The sequence below is a fragment of the Rhinolophus sinicus genome, linkage group LG02, assembly GCF_036562045.2.
Source record: "Rhinolophus sinicus isolate RSC01 linkage group LG02, ASM3656204v1, whole genome shotgun sequence".
NCBI lineage: Eukaryota > Metazoa > Chordata > Mammalia > Chiroptera > Rhinolophidae > Rhinolophus > Rhinolophus sinicus.
This window is the reverse complement of record NC_133752.1, coordinates 175,673,198-175,695,409: the sequence shown is the minus strand read 5'-3', so window position 1 is coordinate 175,695,409 and position 22,212 is coordinate 175,673,198. Positions and strand designations below refer to the sequence as shown.

Sequence of the window (22,212 nt, the reverse complement as noted above, 5' to 3'; positions counted from 1 at the left end):
AAGTCGTGAGAGCAAAAGAATAAGAAAGGAACAGAGAAGAACTACAAAAGAAATCAGAAAACAATAAAATGGGAATCTAAAAAACAAAATAAACACATAAACAAAACAGAAAAAAACTCAAAGATACAGAGAACAAACTGATGGTTGCAGGATGGGAGAAGGGTTGCTGGGCTGGATGAAAAAAGGTGAAGGGATTTAGAAGTGCAAATTGGTACTTACCAAATAGTCACAGGGATGTAAAGCACAGCTTAAGGAATAGAGTCAATAAGATTGTAATAACTATATATGGTGTCAGGTGGGTGCAAGACTTATTGGAAGGATCACTTTGTAAGTTCTATAAATGTCTAACCACTATGTTGTACACCAGAAACTAATATAACGTTGAATGTCAGGTGTAATTGAAAAACAAAAGAATCTTAGCGCTGTAAAGATCTTTCAAGGACAGTAGTTATTAAGGAATGGAAGGCTTCTTATGTCTGCAAAGTAGAGAGGAATCTTAGCTTGAGGCTGACTTTCAACTCTAAGTTATTGGAAGTAAAATAATAATAGCACTATCTCTTCTTTTTGTATACAAAACATGACCATGAATGTATATCTATTTCATTAGGCTTACAATGAATTGTTTATTTTTACTTTGTAATTAAAGTCAGAGAATAGACTTAGGCCCTGTGGGTTTCTGCTATATTTGAAAACGGATAAATTGTTTAACTGCAAGATTCTGTTTAGAAAGCAGAAAAATAGAAATCATAGTATCCCCTATCTATGCATAAAATGATTAAATTAAAAAAATCAAATCATCTTCATGAGCTATGTCGTTTCTCAAAGGAAAATATTGGTTGTTAGAGAATTTACCACAATTATAATAAGCTATTATCTTGTCCTTTTGTCCCCAGGTTGCCCATAAAACATGACCATTGAATATGATTCTCATGTATTATTTAATGAAAAAGAAAACATAAAATACCTTAAATTTTAAAAGTTTGTTAAAATTCTCAATACAAGCTATTTTTTAAAAGAAATTCCTAACATTCAAATCCTCTTTGGGATGTCTTACTTTAAGGGTGAACTCTGGATCATATATATCTGAAGTGTCAATGGATAACTGAGCTTCACCATTCTCATCTGTGGTGTAATTTCCTATAAATTTGTCATTAAGTTCCAATTGCAATAACTTGTTCACCATAGGTTCATCATTAGGACCGGAAAATTTAAGCTGTTAAGAAAAAAAGAAATACTTTTTAAAATTCAAAATGTCATATTTATACAGAAAACAAATTTTCTATTCATAAATGTGGTCATTTATTTGTAATTGTCTTAAATTCCAATAGACAGAAAGATGTTTTATTAAATAAATGTATAATACGGAAACAGCTATAATTTTATCTTTCAGCCTAGGACTTTCTCCAGAATATCAGATGCAGGAATGTTGCAAGTGTGTTATGAAAAATGTTCTCAGAAATTTCCAAAGGTCAGTCTATGATCCAAGAAAATGAAAGGAGAACATATACTTTTAAGTCAAACTTACAGTTCCAAAATAAGGAATTCCTCTTCTATAGAAAGTGTCCATGTTCTCAAAGTTCACACTCCCAAGCACTTGAGTGGTGGTAATAGAAGCCTTTTTACTGATCTGCACACCTGTAAGAAATGAAAAACAGTGTCAGGGAAGAGCAATCATTTGATCAAGAATTTTAAAAGAACAAATAGCTTAGGGTACATGTGCAAACACTTGTGCACAGGATTATCTTCTTGTTCTACATTGAAAGGGAACTGGGGATGCTTTAGAGTGTGTTAGAGAGTACTCTATATCAATCTGCTTGTAGCATACATCAAACTAAATACTGTAATTAATATGAAAATGTTTGAATCAGAAGCAGGAGAAAACACTCTTAATTTCCTTCCTCTTACCATTCTATTCAGTTCTAGCTTGTTATTCTATTTATGATAGGGAATGTCAGAGACATCTCAAGAATAAGGCTTTTATTTTCTGAAATCTTTCTTCAGTCTGCAAGGTAACTGTTTTTAGACTTTTACTAGATTTGAAAGATATCTGATAGTAAAGTAAATAGAAATGGATTGTGATATCACTACTGTGGTGAACAATTATTGATCTATAGTTGGTGAGTGCTGCTAGCTCAATAAATTTCTCCCCGATGAGCTGCATATGTCCCCAGATTGCCCATAAAACATGACCATTACCTGTCCCATTTTCTGTAGCAGTTACAGTGATAAGAAATGACATGTAAAGTCCAGAACGGTGGAGTTGGAAAACTTTTGTGTTTACAGTTTGAGAAACACAACCATTTCTCAACTGAAAAAGAAAGTATAAAAAAGTTAGGGATTCAAAAGTCTTAAAAGAATATGGAGTTTTATTTAGCATGGATGTATAACTCCCCTGCTGCCCCATGGCTCCATCTCACAAAATTGTTGAAATGATCAAAGAATTACAAAAGAAGTAGAGAGGGGGAGTTTTCAACAGCAGTTAAAACAAAGTAAAGATATAATCTATATTGTTCTCCTGGAAACAATGTGGATGGGAAGAAATTAAAAGATAAAAATGGAACTGAATGATATTTTAAGAATAAAAAATTAATCTTGAGAGGCACTAAGAACAGATGGAACAGAAGCACTCCTCAAATATGTAACACTAAAACAATTTAAGTTCAACTGTTCTTTTAAAATAAGGAAAAATCTGCAGATAATCTTTCATCAGTGATATAAGTCATTAGAAAAATACAAATTTAGTTATATTTTAAAATAAAAAGTGCTTATTAATTCAAAATTTAAAATGTTAGAGAGATATATCAATTCATTTGTTCCCCCTCAAAACTATCATATGAGCTCGATGCCGTTATCATCTCCACAGTGAGAAGGTTTGGGAGCTAAGAAGGCAGGCGTTCTGATTTCAGAGTATATGCTCCTCTGAACCATTAACTATAATATCATCATCAACAACAGAAAAGGCAACTTTAGTGATATTTATCTGATAGTTATTTGATATTTATCTAGTGACAATTATGTAACAATAATACAATCAAATTAAAAGGAAATAATGAAAAATAATCAGAAGAATCTTAATTGCTTTGAAATTAAGAGAAAAAAAATATTTTTCAGTAATCCCTGAGTCAAAGAGAAAATATAAGGTAAATCAATAAGAATCTAGATATTAATGTCAAGGAAAAAAAACGCTTTGCATCAAAATCAATGGTGTTAAGATATGGTTGAAGGAAAATGTAAAACTGAAGGTGTATTTTACAAAAAGAAGCAACTAACCTTTTTTTAAAACTAACAAAATTAACTAAAATTTTAGGGAAAAGAATTAATAAGATGAAAACTAAAATAAATTATTTACGAGGAACACAGAAATAATATTAGCAAGAAAATAATAAAAACAAAAGTCAGAGTAAGACCCAATAACATAGATGAACTTTTTATGAGCATTTTAAAAAATAAACAGGGAGAGCAAAACTGTGCAAGATTAGGTGCTAACACAGCTGAATATCCCTCTGGAAGAAAACAAAATTCCTTATCTTAGAACATAATAAAAAACTATTTTATGTTGATCAGATAAATTTTTAAAATCTTAAAAGCATACTTAGCCACATGTATGGCACAGTGGCAGGTGATACCTTTTTCGAAAGCTGAGAACCCATAAACATTAGGAACTTTAGTATTTCAAAAATATCACAATGGAAGTCAATATTTAAATAACAGACTTGAACAATATTTGCTTAGGGCTAGAGGACAATATTTATAATAAAAGAAAGTTTCAATTTCACATAAACAGGGAAAACAAGAATAAATAAGAGTTCTCAAATGAACAAAATCAAACTGACAACAAAAATATTTAAACACAATAAATTTGTGTCTATAAAAATGATAACATTTTAAAACTCCTATATAGATTGCTGATGGTAATTTGGAAAACATTATGTATTCATATAATTATTGACAAGAATTTGAATTCTTAAAAAATTTTTTGGACAAAATGCTAATATTTTTTAAATTAAAATTATATATGATGCTATCTATCTAGCTATCTATCTATCATCTATCTAGTTTGACTCAGAAAATGAACTCTAAGTAACCTATATTAAATAAATAAAACCTCTCATATAAGAAGACAGTTTTAGCAGATTGTTTAAAATATAAACTGTGTGGTGTATACCAATGTCACTATTGAAGTCCAAAGGTGATCCTCAGAGAGATGGACAGAGTTGTAAACTTAAGGTTAAAACGTTACAGATCAAGAAAACAAAGTGACAGCTTCAAAAATGATCTTCTAATTTTAAGTAATAAAAGTTGATACTCTGAATTGCAGATGTTTGCAAATGACCTTTTTTCATAAGGGCAGTTCTAGGTTGCATGGAGAATACTATGAGGGATTCATTTATTTAAAGGATGATTAATGATTCACCAAAGAAAGATCAAGTGAGGTCATCTAGACAGAATATAAAACAAGGAAGCCAATAAAATCTTTTGATTCTACAAATGTATTAATCTATACATGGATAACAATTTACATGGCCTAAAGAATAAGAGACTATCGTTAAACATCTTATTGTCTCCTCATTCCTTACCTTATCTAGCTGCAACCTCCATTATCCACAAAATGAAATGTTGTTAATTCCATTTTATAAATGAAATCAAAGAAAGAATAATAATGAAAATGTACAAAACATATGTTTTTTGACTAAAAATCATGATCTGTACCTGTGCAATGAATTGTTCACATATTTCGTTGTTGTCAGTCTGACAATTGCCAGAGTAATAATATTCTCTGCACACCCGGATTTGGGCTTTCCCTTGCACAGGCTGGCCAAAGGTGTACCTAGTAGGAGAGTGTACTGGTAATAAAAGATGAATAAAACCATGGTAATATTTTATAGTCTTCTTCAGAAATTATATATGAAATCTCTAAACTATGACTACCCCAATGACCAAATTCCATTAGGAATCCTCACCTACTGGTGCTATCGTCCCCACAGAATTTAGGATAAATTAGGCATTTAGATCTGTTAGGAGGATTCAGCTGCTTTTTAAAGATCAAATTCAAAGGGGTGGCCGGTTAGCTCAGTTGGTTAGAGCCCTGTACTCTTAGTAACAAGGTTGCCAGTTCGATCCCCATATGGGCCACTGTGAGCTGTGCCCTCCACAACTAGATTGAAACAACTACTTGACTTGGAGCTGATGGGTCCTGCAAAAAACACACTTAAAATAAAAAGTTTAAAAAAAAATCAAATTCAAGGTAGTTAGACTCTCAATATCTCAGTGACTAGGATTTAATGATTAAATTGAGTTTTTAAAATTATATTTTAATCTGATAGAAATATAAAAATTGCAGCACTTTTTTATTAGCATATATATATATATATATATATATATATATATATAAATAAATAAAACTAGGATTATTCAGGATCTTGAAATACTGCTTGATCAATATTTTAAACAATTCTCATATTACCACTCTATAACTAGAAAAGGTATAGAGATTGGCATAAACTAAATGTGCTTTGATCAAAAGCATAATGTCTTATGGGATAAGGTTAAATAAGTATCTCATTGTCTCTAAAAACTACAATACAGGTTTTTAAAGATTCGGTGATAGGCAAATACAGTTGATTTGATCTTTTTGTTACTTGAGAATTCTGTCCAGTAAGATTTAGAAAAACAGATAACAAATGTGAAATTAGTACACAGCAAAATTCAACATAATTAAATTGATCAATTATAATACTTATTTTCTAAATGTTGGATACTAGTATATATCTGCTGTTTACATACATTATCTTATTTATTTTTCCTCAGTGAAGCTGAGATGTAGGTATATTATCTCATTTTATAGATTAGTAAACTGAAATCAAGTAACTCACTTCTCCACATTGTTAATTAACAGAATTAAAATTCAAACTCAGATCTTCCTCACTCCACAGTCCATGCTCTACAGTAATTGCCATATATTAATAAGTATTAGCTATTTTTTATTATTCGAAATTTGAAAAAAACACACAACACTTTAAGAAATGATAAACAGAACTAGAGATAATTTCCCCAAAAAATCTTTTCAAATCATATAGAAAATTTTTTTAATTAAAAAGCTTAAAATTAATTCACATTAAATTGATAAAATGCCTTTTTCCACCAAGACATTTTCAAAATTTTCTTTTGTTTTCTTTTTCTTTTTTTAGTGAAAATACCCAAGATGATGAAGATTCAATGAGGCAGGTACGTTTGTACCAGCTGTTGGAAGTGTACATTGGTACAACATATTTCACGAGCAATATGGCAATCAAAAGACTAAAAGAGTGTTACACATTTTGTTTTGGTAATTCCAATTCTGGAAATCTTTCTTAAGTAATTTTTAATTCAAAAGGTACTTCTTACACACTTATACACAAAGACATATACTATAACATTATTTATTACTAAGAAAACAAAATGTAACAGCCTACTTATTATATAATAAAAGAATAGTTAAGTAAAGTTAGTATAGCCACATAGAGATTTGTTTATATAGCAAGGAATTGGAATTCATGAAAAGGTTGGCAAAATATAAGGACATGATTTCTTAATTATAGTGGGTAGAAAAGTATGATTACAGTTGTGGAAACGATTCATACAAAATTAGAAGAAAATAAATCCTAATGTTAAAGGTCAGTTAGTAGAATTAATTATAGGCAATTTCTTATGTTTTTCAAGTATTTTACCATGAGAATTCATTACTTCTCTAACAATTTTAATTTAAGCGTATAAATAATTAAAGTTACACAGTTCATTTTATTTCATTTCTTATTTTCTCTGAGCCTTGTATTGACCTGTGGAGTCAACTCTCCTGAATAAATACTTACTTAGCACATGTATCCACTTGGAATTCATCATCTGAAATAGTTACTGTTTGTGGTACATTGACCTTAACTTCAAACTTGGGTAACACTGGAAACAAAGAGAAATATACTTCAGCCTTCACAATCACTGGTGAGCAAAGCTTATTACAATCTTGTAAATAAGTATGCCTCCAGGCACAACATTTTCCTATGTATGCATCTATATAGGCCATGTTTCAATTGCCCCAATTTTTGTGTGGCACCAGGAAGTGATGGTGTCTCATTAATGATGCATTATTCCCCTTTCCTTTCTCTTCCCTATTCTTAGAGCTTCATGTTTTATTTGTTGCAACCCTTTAGATCCTCCCTAGAAGATGGTCTGGATTCTATAAAATGAAATATTCCTAGGGAGAAAAGGCAGCAGTCAGAATAAGGATACGGGCCAGGAGTGAGGATCAAGAAAGGAGAGACAATAAAGCAGAAAAGGCTAAGAAAAGAAGATGGCAGAACACCAAATCAAGCTTTGCCTACTTTTGCCAAATTCTAACATAAAAGTTGTTTTGTTCAGTCCTTTGAACTCTTCATTTTTATAGGACAACCATAAGTAGCAATTGGTTACCATATCTAATAACAGTAAATTGACGTGTCAATGTCTTTCCCGACTTCCTTTTCACAACAATAGAATAATCTCCAAATATTGGTTCAGAAATTAATTGGAATGAGAGTTGGGTAATATTTTGAAAAGAAGTCACATTTTTCCATTGAAAAATCCCATTGTTTTGAGGGTCCTAGAAAATAAAGAGGAAATAAAAGAGAGGTCATGTAAGAGTATTATTCTTTCCTTCTTTTCATTGGGTACTTCCTGTAGTTATGTGAAGTAAAGAAAACTCTATCATTTCATCAGATTGATATCTCAAATTGTAAAAATAACATAATTTCCTTAGATATTCAAATTCAGTCTTATGGCATATCTCTCTTAAGCCCAAAAGGATAAGAAAAAAAAATAATGCTTTTGACTTTGATCTTTCTGAACCAGAGTTGCATAGTTAAAAAATTTAAAATTCAATGTGCATACTCCAGAGCAGTGCTCTCTAAAGTATAGTGAACCCATACCAATAGATGCACAAGGAGATACTCATTCTAACAAATACTTACAAATATTCTCACAGGAGTTTGTTTGGTCTGTAAGTAAGTTAGTTAGGAATTCCACATGCATGCAAGAGCTGTTAAATGGAAGTTCTACAATAAGAAAGGATTGATAATGTCACCCTTTCTCCTTTATTTGCTTTTAGCATTTTACATATTATGTGAGCATGGCTCAATAAATGTATTGATATCATCCAATTGTGATTAAAGAATTCCTGATAAAAAGATTTCTACAAAGAAACAAAAACATTATTCTTTACCCACCTTTTTTTCTTTCCTCTACTATAAAGTCTAGAAGGCTGAATTAATTTTCCAGACTTCCTTTCAGTAAGGATTGCCCATGTGACTGAGTGCTGACCATCTAAATGTGAGTGGAAGTCACTGGGTAAAAATTCTAAAAAATCAGACTCAGCTGGCATAAAACAACAAATTGAGGAAGGCAAAGAAGTAGAAGGCTGGGTCCTCAGTAACATTATGCTGTTACTATCTTAAACCTGAAGTGCCTACACTCAGACATAATGGTTTGTGAAAACAATAAATTTTTTACTAATTTAAACTAATATTAGTTAAACTTTCTGTTGCTTTCAATGGAACACAGCACTAGCTGAATTAGGATTCGAAGAAAATACTATTTATAGATTACTAATAATGCAGAAAACATAAAAATGGCTGACCTGATATTTATCCTTCTAGAAGAATGAGCTATTTGTCTACCATATAACAAAGTCAAAAACATTCAAATTATAAAGACTATTTGAAGTGTGCGTTCACACACATAATCATTAATGATGAATCTAGATCTCAGTGTACTAACCTGCCAAATTAGTTAATAATAATGGTACATATATTTTATGTAGAGATTCAAATATATATGTTGGAGTTGATTGTTATTTACTGACAGACATAAGACTTCAAATACAGTTGAATGTCATACTACATGACATTAGAGATTTGAATTAGTTCAAAAAGACTCCATTAACTATTTTCTGAAAGCAAATATTCCATTTTATAATATCACTTTCTAGCTAATTTGTAAATTTATAGGTGTTTATGTTTTCTATTCCTTTAAAATGAGACATGGCTAAATTAAGATTTAGAAGGGCCAGCGACCAAAATTTGCAATTTTAAACATAAATTTCCCTTAAAAAGAGGCCAATATTTTATTTACCATGAAAATCTAAGTTACTGTATTTGCCACGCAGCCTATACTAAAAGTAACAGCCCTTTATTTAGATCTTTTGTCTGATGTCTTACATTGTGTATATAAAAATTTCTCTCTCCATTATTTCAGTTATCTTAATTTCTAACTATACATAATAAAAACTACACACAAATCACTATTTATCTGAATATTTAAAATAATGGGTATGAAAAAGCAGATCTCTTACCTGAAGTGTGATTAAAGGATACTGAAAGAGAGAAAAAAATGAAGGTTAATACGATAATAATGCATTCTTTTTCTGCCACATATTGAATTAAAAAGATTATCTGACTTAATTTAACTGCTGAGACTTTAGCCCTCACTTTCCCAGAGGGCAAAGTTTCTACAGCTAAAGATGCCAAGAAAACCCCAAATATGAAAGAGATCCCAAACCTCTTCTTGGAACCGAAAGTAGATTTCATGCAACACATTTTTTTCTTATGTTCTAGAAAGCCCTAAAGAAATATAAATTAGCTCACTATAAAGAAAAGTTTTTTGTTTAAATTTGAAGTTTAACAATGAAATTATACCTACATAGTTCTCCATGTTAGAATCCATTTTCATACTTGTGAAAAGCTTCCTGACCACATTTTATATCGCAATGGATTTGTTTACATTTCATTGTACCATTGTAAATTACTGAACTCACCAAATCCTCAACAGGTTTGAGCTTGGTATTCAGTGTCACAATGCGAATTTGAACTAAAAGGAAAGAAGAAAAGGGGACAATATTTTTTTCTTGTTATTTCTTTTCCAGGTATGATTGTTTATGAATAGACATAGAAATTAATTGCCTTGCTATCATAGAATACTGCCTTCCCTTCTCCTCTAGCTCTGATTTGACACTTTGAGATTTGAGTTCCATTTGGAAAGATCTCTTATTGCACATTTGTAATTCCTCTGTTGACAAAACTCTTGTTACTAAAGCTGACACTAGCTACTACCACCACTGGAAACTTTTACCCTAACAACCCATAAGCTTATCTTACAAATTGGCAGCAGAATTATTCATAGAAGGACAAATGTGAAATATGTATGGTAGGAGTTAGACATAATTTTTCTGGAAAAACATATGGATCTTAGCAAACATTACAGTACATTAATTTTAGTAGAATTCTAGAAAACCATTGTAGCTACTTTTGTATACATATCCGTCATCATAGCATTTTAATAAGTACAGAGAGAGAATATAATGCAGTAAAAAAATCTCATCATATAAATTCTGTTTTAATTCTTTTCAATAGTTCATACAAATATATAATATTAGCACAAAATGTTCTGATTTAACTCCCTATTTTACAAATGAGAAAACTAAAGATCTCAAAGATCAGAATTTACTTGGCAAAAGCCAATAATTTATTAAGCGAGCGAAGACAAAAGCCATATCCTTCTGAACCCTTGTTTGGTGTTCTTTCTGCTGTATTCTCCTCACAATAATAATAAAGGAAATAGAAAGGCTCTGCATAGGTTATCAGATTTGTGATTACTTCTACTGTTATGAATAATAATAATAACAGTGATAAGAAATATAATTTAAGGAGTCTTTACTATTTACTAGGTACTATTTTACATTCATTCTCTTATTTTATTCTCACAATATTTATGTAAGTGAGACACTTATTTTCTCTAGTCTACAAATGAAAAAAATCAAATCTAAATAGAAATTTAGCTACCTTACTCAACTGGTAAATTATGGAGCAACAATTCAAACCAAATAATTTTGCTTCACATCCCATGCTTGTAATCATTGTATTATGTAGACTACATAAAATTTGTCATTAGAATTTGTCAAAAGTGAAAGTGGCATGCAAAATTTTAAGAAGCAAAGCATTCATTTACTGGAGTTGGAGGAAATTATTTTATAATTGACCTAGCCAATCAGTTAAAATTCTAGAAATTCCGTAACATTAAGAATAAATTTAAGACTAAAATTCATGTGTGTGGATTGCTCTGAATTTGAAGAATGCATTCCTAATGCATTTGTATCAGTGATACGAAGGAAACATGAATATATATATACATATTTTTTATTAGTTTCAGGTGTACAAAACAATTCTAGGTATCTATCCAGAGAAATCCAAAATGCTAATTCGAAAAAATACGTGCACCCCTACGTTTATTGCAGCACTGTTCACAATAGCCAAGACATGGAAACAATAGGAATGCCCATCAGTAGATGACTGGATTAAGAAATTGTGGTACATTTATACAACGGAGTATTACTCTGCCATAAAGAAGAAGGAAACCTTACCATTTGCAATGACATGGATGGACCTAGAGAACATTATGCTGAATAAATGAGCAAACTAAACAGAAATAGTCTCAGCGATATAGAGGAAAAACTGAGGGTTGCTAGTCGGGAGGAGGGTAGGGATGAGGAGAAGGTGAGGGGATTAGAAAGCACAAATTGGTATTCATAATATTGCCAAGGGGATATGAAAGACAGTTTGAGGAATATAATCAATAATATTGTAAAGACTGTAGGGTGTCTTTGTAGATTCAGACATGAATATTGACTTACCATTTTCTCCAGGTTTATAGATTGGTTTGTCTGTTTGCACAAAGGTCACTGTCTCTTCTGAAGTGACTACTACGGACCTCCTCTCAAAGATTTTAAGAGTATCTCCTTTAGCCAGCAATGTCACAAAAGCCAACTGTTCAGAGGGCTTTTGAGAAACCTGTTTATGTGTAAGAGCAGAGAATGGAAAAATTATTTTTAGACATTAATGGTAAATAATATCTTAATTTGGCTTCTCAGACTGAGAGAGTCTTATAAATTCATTATTTCGTAACGAGAGACTTAGTGATCACCTGTTATAATTCCTTTATGTAATATGAGAACTGTTTGTAATAGTTATTTTTATATTTTCTTGCCTCCTATTTTCTTTTTTTTTGTTGCCCTATGTCCCAATTTTGCTTCCCCTTACCTAGATTCTCTTTCCTCATATTGTTAAACAGTTCTACCAAAAAGCAGCAATTATGTCTTATCAGCCCCTGTAATAGAAAAATGGCAATATTTCACAAGCTTTTTTGCCTGTGTAAATATTTGCTTTATTTCTTGCCTATCAGAAATTCTCTAGTTTTACTCCCTAGTTTCCACAATTCATCTGAAATCAAAATTTGTTTTTTCTTTCAAAATAAATATTAAGTAATAATTTCATGTTCCTATCTTAAGTTCTGAAATGGCAAATTCAGTGCCTCACCTTGAAATCTGCACAATCATAGAAGTTCTCCTCCTCCACAGACTGCTCAAAGATAGTGGTATTGAATTCATTATCCTCTAAGACAACACTCAAGTATACAGATTCATTAAGGTTTAAAAGGTGGAGACAAGCTTTTTCTGTAGAATGACTCTGCATCACAGAGGAGACCAATAGAATATACTGCCTGTGTAAAGACAGTAACCAACACTCTAAACAAGTGTAGGAAAAATGCAGAACATGCATAAAATGCAAGGTTAGCTTATTGAAATATTCCTGCAACATACACATTTTTCATAGACAGTATTACAATAAACTTGAGTATGTAAAGAGAGGTATCTTAAGAAAAAGATATCAATTCCCTTCATACACTTGTTTAACATTTATAAGGCAAACCAGCACTCGGTCTCAGAAGTTGAAGTGGTAAAACATCAAATTTTAACACAGAACATATTTAATAAGATCGCTTTGCTAGCACTTTAATATGAATAGAGAGTATAATATTCCCTTACGGTTCTGAAGCCACAGCAACAGTAAAATAAAGCCCAAAGGTACTCAGAAAAATGGTGGGCACCATTTCAACCCAATGCCTGAACAACAAAGAGTTCAAGATAAATAGTCTCTCTTTTTCTCTTATTAGAAGTTAGCTGCCTCAAGTCTCCACTTTCGGTCCTTCTACTCTGCTTCTTTCTGTACAGTGTTGCTTTTATAGTCACACACAATGAAGGATCAATTACTTTTTGGAGCAAGTATCATGAGACCTACCAACGACATTTTAAATTACCTTTCCCATTACTTCTCAGGGGTGTCAATATATGACTTCCTTCTTAAGTTCACTGGATGGTGCTCTGTTTTTGGAATCAGCAACACAGGTTGAACAGGAAGAAAGAGAAAAACAAAGAAAGCAGTTGTATGAGACTTAGGAGTTCATTCGTTTAATTTAGTACCTCACTCACAGGGCTGACCACAGTTAATATGTAGGAACTAGCACTTGGAAGAAAACTGCCCCTCCAAAAAAGCTGTTAACTATCACTCCAGTTCCCAAAAGGTAAATTTTCCAGGCTTCTGGAAAAGTAGCATATCTGATGTTACCAAAACTCAGATGCAAATAGATATCTCAATACAGGCTCGTTTTACAGGTAAGAGAAACTGTTAAGTTATTCTTTTATAATTTCATAATGCAGAAAAACGATAGTGAGGTTTTTATTTACAATGTTCAATATCCTTTTCTACCCTAAATATAATTTAAAAATGAAAGAAACGGTGATAAATACATACATGTGTGAGTGCATACACATGTACGAATCACTTATTGCAAAAAAAAAAATATAAAAAAAAGAGAGATTTACCATCATTTTGATTGAAAAACATTTCTACGAGGAAAATGAGCCATACCAAAGAAACTGGCACCCTCTTGATAGTCTCCAGTGCGTTAATTCTCCCATTTGTCTTGTTTTCTTTAACATCCTTTCTATTTCAAATATCAATGGAGTTAATGCCTCTGGTTTGAAGAATGTTACACTGGGTAATGAAAGTTTCAGATTTTTAGAAATAAAATTGTAGCACTGCAACAGCAAATATGAAGGAAAGAACAACAAAACCAATTATAACAGACAAGGAGCTGTAATGGAAGGTAAAATACAGGCAATGATGAGACCTAAGGAATGTGAGAACAAGGGTTCCGTGTTGACCACATTTTGTATTCCAACGCAGAGCTGTGTTCATGTTGTTCTCTTAGTGGAATTAAGACATCATTCCTTTTCCAATTCCTATTTAGGACTTTAGTTTTTGACTGTCTTTCCTCTAACATGCTAATCCTCAATGGCTGACCTGTCCTACCACTTTAAGATTTAATATATTTCCACGGGAACTTTAAACTGTGAGTCTCCGTTTTCAACCAATACCTTTCCGTCAGCCGCGTAGGCTTATTATTAGAAGAACTCTCCACACTCCACTCTCCATAAGATAAATTAAGTCACTAGCTTCCAAAACAATTGAAGCTCACAAGCTTTCATTCATCAACATTCAAGACAAACAGCACCACAAGGCAGATTGTGTATAAATCAAAACAACAAATTCTTTATTCCCAAGGCTCATAAATCTAAAGCAGTGAAACGTCCCTAAAATAGTTTTATTTTTGTAAATGTAAAATTTTTATGCTGAGTAAATGACCCTATCTTAGCTTTAATCAAGCAATTTACTGTTAACAAAAATATGTTTTGCACTATTCTTTTAAAATATCTTGGGCACTAGCATGCTTTTATTATATCTCTTTTCTCAAATATGATTTTTTCTAATTAACATGGCCCAAAACAATTTTATCTGATTAACATGTTTATCAAGTTAATGGGCTTTTATTCCAGAAAATTCAGATGTGAATCCAGCCAGATCTATTGAGTACTTGTTATTAATTAGCAACAGTGCTAGTTTCTAGAGATAACAAGTTGAACAAGACACAGTTCTTGACAAGAGTTTATCTTCTAATAGAGAAGGGAAGAAAGGAAAGGACACAGGGAGGGGGCAAAAAGAGAAAGAAGAAAGGAAAGGCGGGAGGGGGCATTGGAGAAAGGAGGGGAGATAGAGGAAGAGAGGAACTGTTGAAGAGGGAAGTTATTTGCTGAATACTTAATAATTAGCAGGCAATGTGCTAGATGCTGATATTGACAATATCTCATTTAATCCTCAGAAAATACAATTTTAAATTTATTATTTATTCTCATTTTATAGATAAGAAAAATACAGCATCAGAAAAAATCATTAATTTTCATAGGGTAACCCAGACAGTAAGTGGTTGGGAAAAAGTTCTTTTAACAATTATAAATTAAGTGAGATTAAAGGATATCTTCATATGTAAGAATGAATACAAAAAGACATGGATTAATGTACTATATTCTAATTTCTCAGTAGATTTCTACTGAGCAAAGGGGTATATACGTAATAGAAAATAGATGTTACATCATCATCAGTTGACAAATTCAATACTATTTAGGTTATTGGTGTTCACTGCTATGGGAATACCTCTATTCACGCATTCATTCATACATGTTTATTGATTACCTACTATCTGCTAGAATTGTGGTAGATGGTTGGGATGAAGAGGTGAATATAAGTTTTGGAGTTGTTCTATCAGGAAAGGCAGAGGCTAAATAACTAATTGCACTATTAATTATTTCATTGCACTCATGGCAAATGTGACAGAGGAGAAAGAACTATAGGGCATCATGAGAGTGTACATTGGGGAGGACTTAGTATTGAACCAGGTCCTGATGGTAAACAGATGAGTAAGACCTAGTCTTAGAATATTTCACTGTCCACTCAATATAAATTGCAATACCATGTGATACAAAGACTATCTTATATTGAAACTATGAGCAATACTCAATGGAATCACATTAAAAAGATAAATGGGAAAATTGGAAAAGAATTTAATAAGAAGATTTTAAGTTGGAAATATTAACATGCTTGTGAATTTTTCAGGTAGAGTAGAAACTGCAGAAATTGTGACTGAAGTAACAGCTTTTTGAAGAAAACCATGACTATAATCAAACACTGTGTGTGCTTTAAAAATAGTAGTTTCAGTTTGGTGAAGAAAACAAAATGTGGTGTTAAATGACATTCAATAAGCTTACTGACAAAAGCATGTGGTTGCCTTATAAAAAGTGTTTTTCTTACGTTAGGAGTTTGAATGTTATTTTGAAGAGTAATGAATATAATAATAACTCTGTACTCCATGGAAAACAGAAAGGAGTGAGGGTAAAATACTGGTAGTAGAACCATATTTGTGTCTGCTCAAAGACGAGGTTACAGAAGTAAGAGCCTGAACAGGGGCAATATCAAACAATATCTTTTTCACTCCAATAGAAGTTGAGGCAGTTTTGATAAGGGGATGAAAAAGAGGGAGAGGGTAAGATTAACACTGATGGCAAATGCTGTTGCAATTAGACAAGAGAGAAAGACAAAAGGAATATATAGATGAAGTGGTGATTTAACTTTGGTATATATTAAGTGTGAGGTGACTGCTGTACAACAAAGATATGATACCAGTAGACAGTTGAAATAATAAATATGGCACTCTGAAAAAAGTTGGAGCTGTGGATGTAGATTTGGAAATCATTACATCCTATAGATGATGTTTGACTTCATGGATATTGCTAAAATTATGTGGGGAAACCATTTACAAAGGGAAAGAAGAGAGTCACCAATAAGGGAAAGACTGGTGAAGACTTGGCTGGCTACTCTGCTACTCCAGTTGGGTGACATTCATCAGGCATGGAGCAATACTGCTGTATTTTCCTCACACCGCTGAGTTGAATCTGAGGAGATGTTGTTTTGACATTATATGTTTTACAAATACTTGAAATAACAAGGAAACATTTTCTTGATTTTCCCAGTTGCATAATTAATGATGACCCATTTGAAGTGTCTGTCAGAAATTCAAAATTTATTTCAGAGTTCCTGAGAACATCTTGAACTTCTAGTTCACCTTTTGATACATTTAAGCCAACACTACAAATAAGAGTATTGCCCAAGACCAGTGATGTATAAGCTGTTAATTATGTTTTAAAATAAACTAAACTACTCAGTTCCTGATGTTGTAATCCATTAAAAGGGAAATCACTTTTTCCTCATAAAGGAACATTCTGCCTGACAAATGAAATTGCCCTTCTTGTTCTCAGATATTTACTTTCTGCATCACTGATTGGTTGTTCGAGTTGCCAAGAAATTTCTAATTATACAGTATTCACCTGTGTATGAGAAACAACAACAACAACAAAATAATGGAGGAGAAGTGGATGGATAATGAAGGGCCAAGTGAAAACTTATGATGTGATTGGGTTTACAGAGCCATAGTTTTTCAACTGGACAAAGTTGAGCACTGTTAAAGATAGGATTCTATCCTAGGTCACTTAGTGGTAGTTTTTATCTTTCATTTGCCTAAGCTTCCACCACCAATCCAAAATACTATCACTTCACCCTATCAGACAGACAGACAAATAAATAGAGAGACAAATATCAAATGGAGTCTTACCAAATGTTACCATCAGTATACATTAGTTTAGACACTCTAGTTCTACAACTTTTTCCTTTACTAGAGAAAATATTAACAGCTTGAGATAAGGGGTGGATGAGGTGGGGGAAGGAATTATAATAAAAATAAAATATAATGTAGTATTTATAATTATGTAATTCATCACTAAACCACCATCCCCCTGGAAATTTTTGTTACTGTCCGTAGAGAAACACGACCTTAGAAAGCATTTAGACTTCAACTAATATTATCCATTCAATACAGAAGTTTATTCATTGGCTTAGAAATATTTATTGATACATGTTTTAGATTTTGTGAATGGGTAGAAACAAACAAACTATATGTATATATTATTTTCTTCAAGAATGTGGTGATAAAATTGGTGAAATACACATATAATCAACTCCAGACCATGTAAATGCAATAATAGAGAAATATACATTTTCGAAAGTTTTCTACCTGATGGAGGGTAGGGTCAAAGAGGAGTGCACCAAAGAGGTGTCACTTGAGAATCTTCAGATTCTTAATTTTATTATTATCTAAAACTCAGAGCCATAATCAGATGTTGTACTCCATGCCCGAGACTATTGTTATACTTTAACTTGAGCAGGCTGGATGGTGCAGCAATAAATACAATTTGGGAGAGGTTATGAAACTGTGGGGCCAATTTTTTTTTTTTAATTTGGAACTTAGACATTAGGTATGAGTGATGAGGTATTATCTGATTATGGGGCAAAAGTGTAATGGCCACCATAATGAGAAGGTACCTTAAGATTGAAGCGTGACGCAGGCAACTCCATAGAATATTAAAAAATTTATAATAGGGTAATTTACTTACAGGATGTAGGGGTGGAGCAGACAGATGACCCAGCAATATGTGCAGATTATTCTCCACTAACAGACTCCTGTAACTTTTTTATACAAGTATAACTCATGACTAATGATTGACAAGACAGAGACGAAGAATGCTGTACATGCCAGGGGCCATACCTCCTGGTCATCTTGTGATGGATGATTTTTTATAATGGATACTATCACCTGTTTGATATTTGTCTCAGTCGCCATACCATTCTGGCCATTACTAATAGAAATATTTATGGCTACGTGTTAAGGAACACAGATAATCATCAACTAGAAGGCTTTGGTATGCTTGCTAAGGATATGAGGTTGGTTAAAGGTCACAGCATGAAAACTTACAGACATCTGGGACACAGAGAGGAAGATGGTTTTTGTTCACAGCCACATCTATAAAGACATGATTTTCTCTTTCCTCCCCAGAATAAAAGGGAATACAAGTTAGCTAATCCAGGCTTCTGGATTCCTCTGAACCAGTGAAACTATGCTCCTCCTTCCATCATCAACTCCTAGATTGATAAAACAAACTAAGATGGCACTTCTTTGAAGGACAAGGGAGGCACTGGAAGTTGTATCCTTATTTTCTTGTACATCCTTTCCTTTGCTTGCTAAATGAAAAGACAGTAACATAGAAGTGAAATGACCTTAACTGAGTGGGTCTGACCTACTTCACTGTGCCCATCTTGGACTATCCTCAGACTACCTTGAGTAGTGCTTCTAGTCTGGACACCTAGCTCACTGTGATTACCATTTTGATATTTAAAATAACTTTTTCTATGTGACTCTTGCCATGTTATTTCATATAAATTTACACATCAGTCTTTCTGCCATTTTCTAATATCACAGTGATACAGTGATGATACATTTGATGGAAATATAGTTTGTTGCTGTGGCCTGAGTTATATTTTCAAAAATACTTTTTCACAGCCTATTTTTCTTGAGGCCAGTCCAAATTTCCTTCTACTGTGCCTGTGATGGTAAATATCAAGCATGTTAATCTGAATTGCTCTTACGACACTCATAGAACAAGATACGATATAATTCAACAATTTGGTTCAATTGCCACTCACAGGTAATCTTGAACTTTCAGGGATACCTCCAAGGCATGATTATGAAATTGCTGTGTATAACACATGGGAGTTCATCATGTTCTTCTTGTCTTTGGACTCCTGTCAATGCCTATAACCTAAGTATTGCTTGAAAAGGCCTCCAGGTAATTAACTAGGTAAAGATGTAAAAAGGAAGATAATTTGTTTTTAAACATTGTTATTCATTAAACAAATAATTACTGTACACCTACTATTGGCCAAACCTTTAACAAGGCACTAGGAATTCAACAATTAATTAACAAGGTGTAAGTGATTCGCAGTCTAAGAGATTTTACAACTTAATAGCAGAGACAATTTCAAAACTAGCTAAATCTAGTGTGATAAGTGCCTTGACAGGAGCAAGGCAAGATGGAAGAGGAGCATATAAGACTGGTGCCTCCCACAGACCTGAGCAGCAGGGACGGCTACCTCCTTGAATGTGTGATATAGCTCATGTGAAAGACAGGAAAGTGTTTGCAATTGAAATATATGTCTCTTGTTGGAATGAGCAGTAGGTCCCAAATGAAGGTAAAAAAATGTTCCAGAACTTAGAAGTAAGAAAAAGCCTGTCAAGTACAAGGGTTCAGAGTGGCCAGAGCAGGTAGAATGCAGAGTGAGAGAGCAGGACATGGTGAAGCTTGAGGCAGGAAGCAAACTGAGGTGCCAAATCATGAGGCCATTTTTTATTTATTTTGTCCAAATGGCAACTGTGATCCAACAAAGTGTTTTAGATGTGGGAGTGAGAGAAACAGTTCTTTGACTGGGAATTGGATTCAAGAACGTTCCAAGACTGGTTTTATTCCAATTAACTAACTAAAACAATAAGAAGATTCAGGATAAACTTGATTATTTACATTTATCAATCTATCCAGAAACTCCTTAGCATGTAACATTTCCATTTTTCCTTGCTGAGAGAATGTTTGGTAAGTTATTTCAGATAGCTTATTAAGTTCAGTAATGGATTTATACATGGAGACAATGTTTACCAGAAAAAGAAAATTAGAAGGAAAAATAAGGAAAGCAAAATTTATTAAGCCTTTATTACATGACAGACACTGTGCCAAGTACTTTCAAGTGTATTTTGCCTACAAATTTACCTTGGGAAAAGGGAGGTAATGAGGAATGCATTGGATTAAATGGTAACCAACTCTGACCCACGTGTTTTCAAATATGGGTCAAAGTCCCTAACTGGAGTCATAAAATCCCAGGAAACACAGCACTGATGTCCTTTTTTAAGAAGTGTTGCCCTGAACTGTTACTGAACTGCTGTCTTGTCAATACAGGAATTTCTTTACTCCTTTGATCCCTTAAATTGGGGTTTCTCAATCTTAGTATTATTGACATTTTGGGCTGGATAATTCTTTGTTGTGGGGACTGTCCTGTGCATTGTATTATAGGATGTTTAGCAGAATCCCTAACCTCTATTTGCTAGATGCTAGTAGCACTCTCCTCCCCTACCTATAACTACAAAAAGTGTCTCCAGACATTGCCAAATATCCCTTGGGTTTGCAAAATTATCCCCAGTTGGGAACCACCAGAGCAATGCTTCTTAAATTGTGATGTAAGAATATCTGAGACTAAGATATTGGTGTTGTTGACAAAGGTTGCATTAATCCTTGGGGAAATAAAGAAACCTGACAACATATTAGGTTCTTCATTCTAAATTTACAGTCTTCCTACATGTTTAGTATCAAATGTCCTTTCTTTTATAGAGTAATGGTAAAAATAAATGGTTTTACTCTTCAATTTCTTGCTTGGAAAAATAAAAAATCAGCCATCTTTTATCAATTTTCTAATTTTTATTTTATCGATCTGTGAAATACAAAATATCAAGTAACCTCTCTTAGAGGTTATTTAATGTCTGCCTAGACATTAGATAATTTAATGTCTGCCTCATCATAGAGAAAATCTAATGTCTGCCTCATCAAAAGAGAATGTTCTTACAGCATCTGGGAAGAAACTACCTGGGCTTATTCTGACTAAGTAAAAAATAACAGTTTGCCTTAGAATTCCATGCATTCCACTCTATCCCCTTCTGAAGAACCTCCTGCTGTCACTTGTAAATTCATTCTGATAATATTGATGAAAGTGCTAAATATACTGGGGTACGTACATTTTATATAAAGTGATGAATAGTAAAGAAATACTTCAAGGCAAAAAGAAAAGTCTCTCTAATAGTAGATTTTCAGGCACAGGTGATTGTGGAGATATTAGGGTCAGGGAGTCTACCTTAAATTATGTTAATTTAACTGTTAAGATTAGTCCTATAAAGTGATATAATTTCCACAGAAATTAAAAATCAGTACCCCTTAATAATGAGGAAGGAAAATGAATAAAGCTTATGTTTTTCATGGTACTTAAAACTAAATTGTTTGCAAGTTACTAGGGCTCTTTTAATAGTTTCCAATGTAGATTTGAAACAAAATTCATAGGCATGATACTCTTTTAAGATGCTAACATGTTCCAAGTCATTATAGAAGATGGGAATAATGTGATCTATCTCTGTGAAGCAAGGACCGTGACTGGATTTCCAACTCCTGTGAGTGAATCTATCCCCCAAGGTCTATGCTATTCCAGGATTTTTGACAAAACACAGAAATACTGTTTCTGGCTGGTCTGTAGAATCACGTTTCTATATTCCTGAGTCTTCTGTTTGGTTACTTACCCGTCCCTTCCTATTTCTTCCATGAACAAATGTGTGCTTGTTCCTTACATTGCCAACTTGAAAAATTGTTATGCGTATGCTCACAAGGGAATATCTGACTCAGAGAGAACAGACATTATGTTAGCCTTGGAGTGATTTCATAAGTCTAGTCTGAACAGCCTTCAAAGTTATAGTGACTACTTGGGCAGTAGTGAAAGTATGCTG

The 22,212-nt window shown here is 32.8% G+C and overlaps 1 protein-coding gene and 1 pseudogene across 3 annotated transcripts in view; one reads left to right on the top strand and one right to left on the bottom strand.

Moving 5' to 3' along the window:
• LOC109435528 (ovostatin homolog 2) overlaps positions 1–13,149 on the bottom strand; it is a 39,721-nt gene extending 26,572 nt beyond the window's left edge. Inside the window, exons 1-11 of one of the 3 annotated variants that reach the window (XM_074326044.1) lie at positions 12,884–13,149; positions 12,375–12,558; positions 11,693–11,849; positions 9,821–9,873; positions 9,359–9,379; positions 7,444–7,612; positions 6,849–6,933; positions 4,711–4,828; positions 2,197–2,308; positions 1,526–1,635; positions 1,055–1,213 (exon numbers count right to left, since the gene is read on the bottom strand). In XM_074326044.1, coding sequence (XP_074182145.1) covers positions 1,055–1,213; positions 1,526–1,635; positions 2,197–2,308; positions 4,711–4,828; positions 6,849–6,933; positions 7,444–7,612; positions 9,359–9,379; positions 9,821–9,873; positions 11,693–11,849; positions 12,375–12,558; positions 12,884–12,948 — 1,233 coding nt within the window. In that variant the 5' untranslated portion in view covers positions 12,949–13,149. Of the gene's footprint in view, positions 1–1,054; positions 1,214–1,525; positions 1,636–2,196; positions 2,309–4,710; positions 4,845–6,848; positions 6,934–7,443; positions 7,613–9,358; positions 9,380–9,705; positions 9,874–11,692; positions 11,850–12,374; positions 12,559–12,883 lie in introns of those variants that run through there. The other 2 variants (XM_074326046.1, XM_074326045.1) reach the window with 2 other exon arrangements.
• LOC109435566 (ubiquitin-conjugating enzyme E2 S) overlaps positions 1–22,212 on the top strand; it is a 62,967-nt pseudogene that overhangs the window by 30,791 nt on the left and 9,964 nt on the right.